The sequence below is a fragment of the Chamaea fasciata genome, unplaced genomic scaffold (genome assembly GCF_029207755.1).
Source record: "Chamaea fasciata isolate MVZ Bird 193981 ecotype frontalis unplaced genomic scaffold, bChaFas1.0.hap1 SCAF_1146, whole genome shotgun sequence".
NCBI classification, from domain to species: Eukaryota; Metazoa; Chordata; class Aves; order Passeriformes; family Sylviidae; genus Chamaea; species Chamaea fasciata.
In genome coordinates, this window is record NW_027095231.1 from 18,755 (window position 1) to 28,544 (window position 9,790).

The following is a 9,790-nucleotide window of genomic DNA, read 5'->3' on the forward strand; positions in this document are numbered from 1 at the left end:
AGGGGCGTGTCCAACCCGCCAACGACATGACATCAAAACCAGCTGGCCAATCATCTTTTATTAGGTGGGAGGGGCTTATAAATAGCAGAAGGGGCGTGGTCAGAGGAGGAGGAGCGGGAGCAGGAGGAAGGAGAGGAGGGGGAGGGGCGAAGAGTAGGGGGAGGGGCTTGAGCCCCCGGGGGCGCCGTGTGGGGGAGGGGCAGCGGTGACCGGAAACGCGGCCGGGGGAGGGGGAGGGGCCGGGGGGTGTCTGCATCCGGTGACATCATCACCGATGACGTCACCGCCCGGGGCCACCATGATGGCGTCGCCCTCGGGGGGCGTGGCGGCGGCTCCGCCCACCGGGGACGTCACCGCGGCGGGAGTGGTGACATCGCGGGGGCGTGGCCTCGAGGCGCCCCCGGAGCAGTTGGTGGCAGCGAGCGTCCCCTCCAGGGCGAGGTCATGGCCGGGGTCACCGCCTGGGGGCGTGGCCACGCCGGTGACGTCACGGAGGTGTCCCACAGCGTCCCCAGGCCCACCGGTGACGTCGGGTTGGGTTGTCCCCTCCATGGCCACGCCTCCAATGGTGGCCACCACCAGGTTGTCACTTCCTGGGGGCGTGGTCACAGGTGCCACCACTGTGGTGACATCTCCGGTGACGTCATTAAAATGTCCCCAAGTGTCCCTGGGGTCACCGGTGACATCGGGTTCTTCTGTCCCCTCCAGGGTTGTGTCATTGTCACTGGCCACCAGCACTTTGTCACCTGCTGGGGACGCTGCGACAGAGGTCACCGTGGCGGTGGCATTTCCGGTGACGTCATCGAGGTGTCCCCAACTGTCCCTGGGGTCACCGGTGACATCGGGTTCTTCTGTCCCCTCCTCGGCTGTGACATTCCCAGCGGCCACCACCAGGTTGTCACTTCCTGGGGACGCGGTGACACTTCCGGCTGCGGTGGTGGCATCTCCGGGGACATCGGGGCTGTGTCCTGAAGTGTCCCCGGAGCAGTTGGTGGCACCGAGTGTCCCCTCCAGGGCCACGCCCCCATCAATGTCACCTGCTGGTGGAGACGTCACAGGTGCCACCGGGGTGGTGGCTTCCCTGGGGACATTGGTGACAAGTCCCAGGATGTCCCCAGGGCCACCGGTGACACCCGGACCTTCTGTCCCCTCCACAGTTGTGTCATCGTCACTGGCCACCAAGACTTTGTCCCCTGCTGGGGACGCTGGGTCAGAGGTCACCGTGGCGGTGGCATTTCCTGTGACGTCACTGAGGTGTCCCCAAATGTCCCTGGGGTCACCGGTGACATCGGGTTCTTCTGTCCCCTCCACGGCTGTGTCATCGTCACTGGCCACCACGAGATTGTCACCTGCTGGGGACACTGTGACAAAGGTCACGGTGGTGGTGGCATCTCCGGTGACGTCACTGAAGTGACCCACAATGTCCCCGGGGTCAGCGGTGACATCGGGTTCTTCTGTCCCCTCCATGGCCACGCCCCCATTGGTGGCCACCAGCAACTTGTCGCTTCCTGGGGGCGTGGTCACAGGTGCCACCACCGTGGTGGCATCTCCGGTGACGTCACTGAGGTGTCCCCAAGTGTCCCCAGGGTCAGCGGTGACATCGGGTTGGGTTGTCCCCTCCACAGTTGTGTCATCGTCACTGGCCACCAGCACTTTGCCATCTCCTGGGGATGGGGTGACAAAGGTCACCGTGGCGGTGGCATTTCCTGTGACGTCATCGAGGTGTCCCCAACTGTCCCTGGGGTCACCGGTGACACCCGGACCTTCTGTCCCCTCCTCGGCTGTGACATTGCCAGCGGCCACCACCAGGTTGTCACTTCCTGGGGGCGTGGTGACATCTCCGGGGACATCGGGGCCGTGTCCCGACGCGTCCCCGGAGCAGTTGGTGGCACCGAGTGTCCCCTCCAGGGCCACGTCCCCACCGCGGTCACCTGCTGGGGACTTGGTCACGAGTCCAACCGGGGTGGTGGCACCTTCAGTGACCTTGCTGTCACGTCCCACGGTGTCCCCAGGGCCACCGGTGACATCGGGCTGGGTTGTCCCCTCCAGGGTTGTGTCATCGTCACTGGCCACCACGAGATTGTCACCTGCTGGGGACACTGTGACAAAGGTCACGGTGGTGGTGGCATCTCCGGTGACGTCACTGAGGTGTCCCACAATGTCCCCAGGGTCAGCGGTGACATCGGGTTCTTCTGTCCCCTCCATGGCCACGCCCCCATTGGTGGCCACCAGCAACTTGTCGCTTCCTGGGGGCGTGGTCACAGGTGCCACCACCGTGGTGGCATCTCCAGTGATGTCACTGAGGTGTCCCCAAGTGTCCCCAGGGTCAGCGGTGACATCGGGTTGGGTTGTCCCCTCCAGAGTTGTGTCATCGTCACTGGCCACCAGCACTTTGCCATCTCCTGGGGATGGGGTGACAAAGGTCACCGTGGCGGTGGCATTTCCAGTGACGTCATCGAGGTGTCCCCAACTGTCCCCAGGGCCACCGGTGACATCGGGCTGGGTTGTCCCCTCCAGGGTTGTGTCATCGTCACTGGCCACCACGAGATTGTCACCTGCTGGGGACACTGTGACAAAGGTCACGGTGGTGGTGGCATCTCCGGTGACGTCACTGAGGTGTCCCACAATGTCCCCAGGGTCAGCGGTGACATCGGGTTCTTCTGTCCCCTCCATGGCCACGCCTCCATTGGTGGCCTCCAGCAACTTGTCACTTCCTGGGGGCGTGGTCACAGGTGCCACCACCGTGGTGGCATCTCCGGTGACGTCACTGAGGTGTCCCCAAGTGTCCCCAGGGTCACCGGTGACACCCGGACCTTCTGTCCCCTCCGTGGCTGTGTCATTCCCAGAGGCCACCACCAGGTTGTCACTTCCTGGGGACGCGGTGACACTTCCGGCCGTGGTGGTGGCATCTCTGGGGACATCGGGGCCGTGTCCTGAAGTGTCCCCGGAGCAGTTGGTGGCACCGAGTGTCCCCTCCAGGGCCACGCCCCCATCGGTGGCCACCAAGACTTCGTCACTTCCTGGGGACGGGGTGACACTTCCGGCCGGGGCGGTGACACTTCCGGCCTGCGTGGTGACACTTCCGGCCGGGGCTGCGGTATTGGTGGCGGTGACACTTCCGGCGGTGACGTCAGCGCCTCGTCCCTCGTCGCCCCTCGAGCCGCCGGTGACCCGGAAGTCCTCCGGGGCTGACCCGGAAGTGGCGGAGTCGCAGTCCGGGGGCAGTGGGGGAGGGGTGGGCGGCGGGCGGGGTGGGGGAGGGGCGGCCCAAGGGCAGCCGGGGGGAGGGGCGGGGGCGGCCTCCAGGGGGGGGAGGGGACACAGAGCTGTGGGGGGAGGGGAGCGGGGTCAGACGGGGGGGAGGGGAACCCCCATGGGACCCCCAAGGATCCCGTAGGGACCCCCCGGCCCCATAGAGCCCCATAGAGACGCACAGACCCCATAGATCCTATAGGGACCTCCCGGCCCCATAGAACCCCATAGAGACCCATAGATCCTAATGGGACCCATAGGGACCTCCCAGTGCCCCACAGAACCCCATAGATCCTATTGGGACCCATAGAACCCCATAGAGCCCCATAGACCCCATAGAGACCCACAGATCCTATAGGGACCCCCTGGCCCCATAGAAACCCATAGAGAACCCCCAGTGCCCCACAGACCCCATAGAACCCCATAGATCCTATTGGGACCCATAGAACCCCATAGAGCCCCATAGAGCCCCATAGACCCCATAGAGACCCACAGATCCTATAGGGACCCCCCGGCCCCATAGAGACCCATAGACCCCATAGAGCCCCATAGACCCCATAGACCCCATAGTGACTCCGCAGTGCCCCACAGAGCCCCATAGACCCTATAGGGACCCCCAGGCCCCATAGAGACCCATCGAGACCCATAGACCCCATAGAGCCCCATAGATCCTACAGGGACCCATAGAATCTTATAGAGACCGCCCAGTGCCCCATAGCACCCATAGGACTCCCCAGTGCCCCATAGAACCCCACAGAGCCCCATGGAACCCCATCGAGACCCACAGACCCCATAGAGACCCATAGGACCCCATAGAGATCCCCCAGACCCCATAGAGACCCATAGGACCCCATAGAGATCCCCAGACCCCATAGAGACCCATAGGACCCCATAGAGATCCCCCAGACCCCACAGAGCCCCACAGATCCTATAGAGCCCCATAGAGACCCCATAGACCCTCTGGAGACCCATAGATCCTGTAGCACCCATAGGACCCAATGGAGACCCATGGCACCCCACAGCACCCCATAGCACCCCATAGCATTCCCCTGCCCATAACCCGCCCCAGCGCCCCATAACCGCCCCATAACCGCCCCACAGCACCCCATAGCACCCATGGGACCCTGTGCCACCCCACAGCGCCCCATAACCGCCCCACAGCACCCCATAGCACCCATGGGACCCTGTGCCACCCCACAGCGCCCCATAACCGCCCCACAGCACCCCATAGCACCCATGGGACCCTGTGCCACCCCACAGCGCCCCATAACCGCCCCACAGCACCCCATAGCACCCATGGGACCCTGTGCCACCCCACAGCGCCCCATAACCGCCCCACAGCACCCCATAGCACCCATGGGACCCCAGAGCATTCCCCCACCCCATAACACCCCCATAACCGTCCCCAGCACCCCATAGCACCCCATAGCACCCCCCAGCGCCCCATAACCGCCCCATAGCACCCCATAGCACCCATGGGACCCTGTGCCACCCCACAGCACCCCATAACTGCCCCATAGCACCCATGGGACCCCCCAGGACACCCCACATCCCCCTGAAGCCCCACAGCACCCCACAGCACTCCCCCACCCCATAGCACCCCATAACCCCCCCCCCAGCACCCCATAACCGCCCCATAGCACCCCATAGCACCCATGGGACCCTGTGCCACCCCATAGCACCCCATAACCGCCCCATAGAACCCATGGGACCCCCCAGGACCCCTACAGATCCCCCAGGACACCCCACATCCCCCTGAAACCCCACAGCACCCCACAGCACTCCCCAACCCCATAGCGCCCCATAACCGCCCCCCAGCACCCCTGGGACCCCCAGAGCATTCCCCCACCCCATAGCGCCCCATAACCCCCCCCAGCACCCCATAACAGCCCCATAACACCCCACAGCCCCTATACCACCCCATAGCACCCCATAACCGCCCCATAACCGCCCCCCAGCACCCCACAGTACCCATGGGACCCCAGAGCATTCCTCCACCCCATAGCGCCCCATAACCGCCCCATAACCGCCCCATAACCGCCCCACAGCACCCATGGGACCCCAGAGCATTCCCCCGCCCCCCAGCGCCCCATAACCGCCCCATAACCGCCCCATAACCGCCCCCCAGCACCCCTGGGACCCCCAGAGCATTCCCCCACCCCCCAGCGCCCCATAACCGCCCCATAACCGCCCCCCAGCGCCCCCCGTACCCCCCAGGAGCGCTCCCAGCGCCAGCAGCAGCCGCGGCTCCATCCCGGCTTGGGGGGCAGGGATCCGTGGGGTCGGCGCTGTGGGGCGGGGGGAGGGGGTTCCCTTTATCCCCCACCCCCGATGTGTGGGGCGGGGCGGCGGCCCGGCCCTGGAATGTGGGGCAGCCGCCCCCGACCGCCCCCACCCCACGGGGTAATTATGGGCGCCCGGGGGTGCCCCACCCCCCAACCTCTGCCCCATTGACCCCGGGGGGGGGAGGGCGGGCGGGTGTGGGGCCGCCCCATATCCGGGGCCCGCGGGTTTGGGGTCACCCCACAGATTTGGGGTCACGCCGTGTTCCTGCCCCACAGATTTGGGGTCACAGATTTGGGGTCACGCCATGTCCCTGCCCCACAGATTTGGGGTCACAGATTTGGGGTCACGCCGTGTTCCTGCCCCACAGATTTGGGGTCACAGATTTGGGGTCACGCCGTGTTCCTGCCCCACAGATTTGGGGTCACAGATCTGGGGTCACGCCGTGTTCCTGCCCCACAGATTTGGGGTCACGCCGTGTCCCTGCCCCACAGATTTGGGGTCACAGATTTGGGGTCACGCCGTGTTCCTGCCCCACAGATTTGGGGTCACAGATCTGGGGTCACGCCGTGTCCCTGCCCCACAGATTTGGGGTCACAGATTTGGGGTCACGCCATGTCCCTGCCCCACAGACTTGGGGTCACAGATTTGGGGTCACCCCATGTCCCTGCCCCACAGATTTGGGGTCACGCCGTGTCCCTGCCCCACAGATTTGGGGTCACAGATTTGGGGTCACGCCATGTCCCTGCCCCACAGACTTGGGGTCACAGATTTGGGGTCACCCCATGTCCCTGCCCCACAGATTTGGGGTCACCCCATGTTCCTGCCCCACAGACTTGGGGTCACCCCCAGAGATTTTGGGGTCCTGAGACTCCCGGCCCCATAGATTTGGGGTCATCCCGTGTTCTCTGCCCCACAGATTTAGGGTTCCCCATTGATTTGGGGTCACCCCATAGATTTGGGGTCCCCCCCTATCCCTTCCCCATAGATTTGAAGCTCCTGAGACTCCCGACCCCATAGATTTGGGGTGTCCCCATGTCCCTGCCCCATTGATTTGGGGTCACCCTGTAACCCCACCCCATAGATTTGGGGATCCCCAGAGATTTGGGGTCCCCCAATGTCCCTGCCCCACAGATTTGGGGTCACCCCAGAGATTTGGGGTCCCCGGTGTCCCCGCCCCACAGATTTGGGGTCACCCCAGAGATTTGGGGTCCCCGGTGTCCCCGCCCCACAGATTTGGGGTTCCCAGCCCCCCCAAACTCGGGGTTTCCCCTCCCCTCCCCCCCCCCCGCCCCAGTTTCGCTCTCGGGGGGCGTGGCTTCTCCCCCCTCCCGGTCACGTGTCTCCGCCCCCCCAAAAAAACCCCAAAACAAAGTCACGTGTCCCCCGCGAGGTCACGTGTGGCTGCGGAGGGGGCGTGACCGACGGCAAAGCCAAAAAGGGGCGGGGTTTAAACGGGCGGGGCGGGGTTTCAAGGGGCTGGGGCGTGTTTCCAAGCAGCGGGCGGGGGTTTTAAGGGAAAGCGGGGGGCGTGTTGAGGGTTGGGGGCGTGGTTATGGATAAGTCACGCCCCCTGGCGCATGCGCCGCGGGGGCGGCGCGGCGGCGGCGGCTCCGGGAGCGGCTCCGGGCGGTGAGAACGGCCCCGGGCGGGGGAGGGGGAGGGGGACGGGGGGGGAGGGGGCGCGCGGGGCATTGTGGGAGCGCGGGGACAGCGCCCCCCAGCGGGCCGGGAGGAGGGAAGGCCTCGCCCCTCCCCCCCAGCAGCGCAGCCGGCGCGCGGGGCATTGTGGGATTGACGGCGGGGAGGAGAAAGGGGGAGGGGCCCGCGCGGGGAAAGGGGAGGGGTTTAATTGGGGGCGGGGCTTGGGGATGATAGGGATGGGAAGGTGGGGGAGGGGTCTGGGGGGATCAGTGGGGTGGGGGTGGGGGAGGGGCTTTGAGAGTGGTGGGAGGGGCTTGTGGGGTGGTGGGCGGGGCGTTGGGGCAGGGGAAAAAGGGGCTTTGGCAAGGGGGAGGGGCCAGAGCGTGGGGGGGGGGGGCTTGGAAAGTGGGGGAGGGGTCGGACACAATGGGCGGGGCTTGCGGGATGCAAAGTGGATCTCGGAGATGGGAGGGGGCTCAGGGATTGGTGGGCGGGGCCGATGGGATGCTGCGAGGGACTTGGGGCACGGTGGGCGTGGTTTATGGCATGATGTGCGCGCCCCGGAAGTGGTGGGCGGGCCCTGAAGCATGGTGGGCGCGTCTTGAGAGGCCCCAACCCCATTTGGGGTAGGGAAGGGCTGGGGTGAGGTGGGCGTGTCCCGTTTTCCACGTGTGGGCGTGTCCCTGTGGGGTGGGGCGGGGCAGGGCGGCCATGATGGCGGCGGGGCGGGGCCCGGGGAGCGAGGACGGCGCCTTCGAGGAGGAGGAGGAGGAGGAGGAAGAGGAGGAGGAGGAAGAAGAGGAAGAGGAGGAGGAAGAGGAGGGCGGTGAGCCTGGGGTGCGGAGTGGGCGGGGTTTTTGGGGATAAGGGGCGTGGCCGGTGCCGTGATGGGCGTGGCCCCGCCCCCAGCGCCCCCAGCGCTGCCTGAGGACGGATCCGGCTCCGGGGTCACGTCGGGGGAGGAGGAGGAAGAGGAGGAGGAGGAAGAAGAGGAGGAGGAGCCACGAGGCCCCTCCCCCCCCGCCAACGGCTGTGCAGGTACCGCCCCTCCCCCCCCGCGGGAAAAAACCCCGCCCCCAATGTGGGGGGCAGTAATTCCCTCCCTGGCCCCTCCCCCCTTTGGGTCACCCCTCCCCCCACTCTAGAGACACTCCCTTTAACCCCTCCCCCTCCCTAACCCCTCCCCCTTTTCACGCCTCTCCCACAGGTGTCCGGCCACGCCCCCTAGGGGAGGAGCCTCGAGCCTTCCCGGAGCCTGGAGGGGACAACGAGCCCGGCGCAGGGGGCGTGGCCATCCCGGGCGACACCTCAGGGGGCGTGTCCGCCCCTCGCGCGGGAGGCGTGGCCGAGGAGTGGCACAAGTGCCCGGAGTGTGGGCGCGGCTTTGGCACCTCCCGCGCCCTCAAGGTGCACCGCAGTTACCACGTGGGCCGGAAACGCCCGCAGGCCCCGCCCACCTCGGCGGGAGCCTCGCAGAGAGCCCCGCCTCCCAGCCACGCCCCCAGCCCGCCGGGCCACGCCCCCCCCGTTCAAATTCCATTACATCTGCGCCGAGTGCGGCCTGGGCTTCGTGGCCCCGGGGGCGCTGGGGGCGCATCGCTGCGAGCACGGGCGGCGCCGCCGCCGCCGCAGCCCCTCCCCCGCCCCCGCCCCCCGCCCGCCGGCACGCCCCGCCCCCTCCCCGCGCCTCGGCCACGCCCCCCGGGCCGCCCAGCCCCGCCCCTTTCCGCTGCACCGAGTGCCCGGGCGCCCTTCGGGCTGGTGGCCGAGCTGCACGAGCACTACATGCTGCACGCCCGCGGGGAGCTCTGAGGACACGCCCACCGCGCCTGGGACACGCCCACCGCCAGCCGGGACACGCCCGCATCTCCCCAGGACACGCCCGCCACGTGGGCGTGACGTCAAGGGGCGTGGTGATGTCGCGGAGGAAAGGGGAGGGCGTGGTCAGCAGGATGTGACCGTCACTGGCGGAGTGATGTCAGCGGCGCGATGTCACGGGGGGGGCGTGGTCAAGCGGACGCGAGGTCGCCGGGTTGGTTGTGTGACGTCGCATTGGGGAGGAGGGGGAAGTGACGTCATCAACAGGATGTGATGTCGCTGATGGGCGTGGCGTCGTCTGTGCGGTGGCGTCATCGAGGTGATGTCATCAATGGGGTGTGACGTCACGGATCGAGGGATGGGCGCGGTGACATCATCGACATGACGTCACGGTGGGAACAGGAAACCGCCCCACCTGGGTGGGAGGGTCATGCAAGCCCCGCCCTCCACCTCCCCTTCAATGACATCACGACCAATCAGCAGCTGCCGTCGTTTCTTCCGCTCTCTACCTCCCCCACCCAAGCCCCGCCCCCTTTACCTTTAAACCCCTCTCCGATGACATCACAACCCCTTGGACCAATCCGCTTCCACCACCTCCCATTTTATTTCCATCCACCCAAGGGGGGAGGGAGGCAGCTCCTCCCTTCAACCCCGCCCCTCCTCCTCCCCCGCCTGCAGCTCACCACGCCACCCCTCCCGCCACGGCCCCGCCCCCTCCCGAGCTCCCCCCGCGCGCTGCCGGATGTCAGTGCCGGTCGCAGCGCCCCCTCCGCGGAGCCGAAGAGCAGCGCCG

The 9,790-nt window shown here is 66.8% G+C and overlaps 2 protein-coding genes across 3 annotated transcripts; one reads left to right on the plus strand and one right to left on the minus strand.

The window, feature by feature from the left end:
- Positions 1 to 99: 99 nt before the first annotated feature.
- On the minus strand, positions 100 to 5,505 carry LOC136284581 (mucin-2-like). Its single transcript, XM_066174930.1, has 2 exons — positions 5,463 to 5,505; positions 100 to 3,326 (listed from the first exon to the last, which is right to left on the minus strand). Exons 1-2 carry the CDS (start codon positions 5,503 to 5,505, stop codon positions 100 to 102), a joined length of 3,270 nt encoding a protein of 1,089 aa, XP_066031027.1.
- Positions 5,506 to 7,144: 1,639 nt separating this feature from the next.
- On the plus strand, positions 7,145 to 9,526 carry LOC136284583 (zinc finger and BTB domain-containing protein 47-like). 2 transcript variants are annotated; one of them, XM_066174933.1, is made up of 4 exons: positions 7,145 to 7,167; positions 7,884 to 8,005; positions 8,089 to 8,217; positions 8,387 to 9,526. In XM_066174933.1, the coding sequence occupies exons 2-4, from the start codon at positions 7,891 to 7,893 to the stop codon at positions 8,989 to 8,991; spliced, it is 849 nt and encodes a 282-aa protein (XP_066031030.1). In that variant the 5' UTR covers positions 7,145 to 7,167; positions 7,884 to 7,890; the 3' UTR covers positions 8,992 to 9,526. The 2 variants fall into 2 exon arrangements, with proteins under 2 accessions (XP_066031030.1, XP_066031029.1); XM_066174932.1 differs by lacking the exon at positions 7,145 to 7,167 and having other exon boundaries at positions 7,634 to 8,005.
- Positions 9,527 to 9,790: the final 264 nt, after the last annotated feature.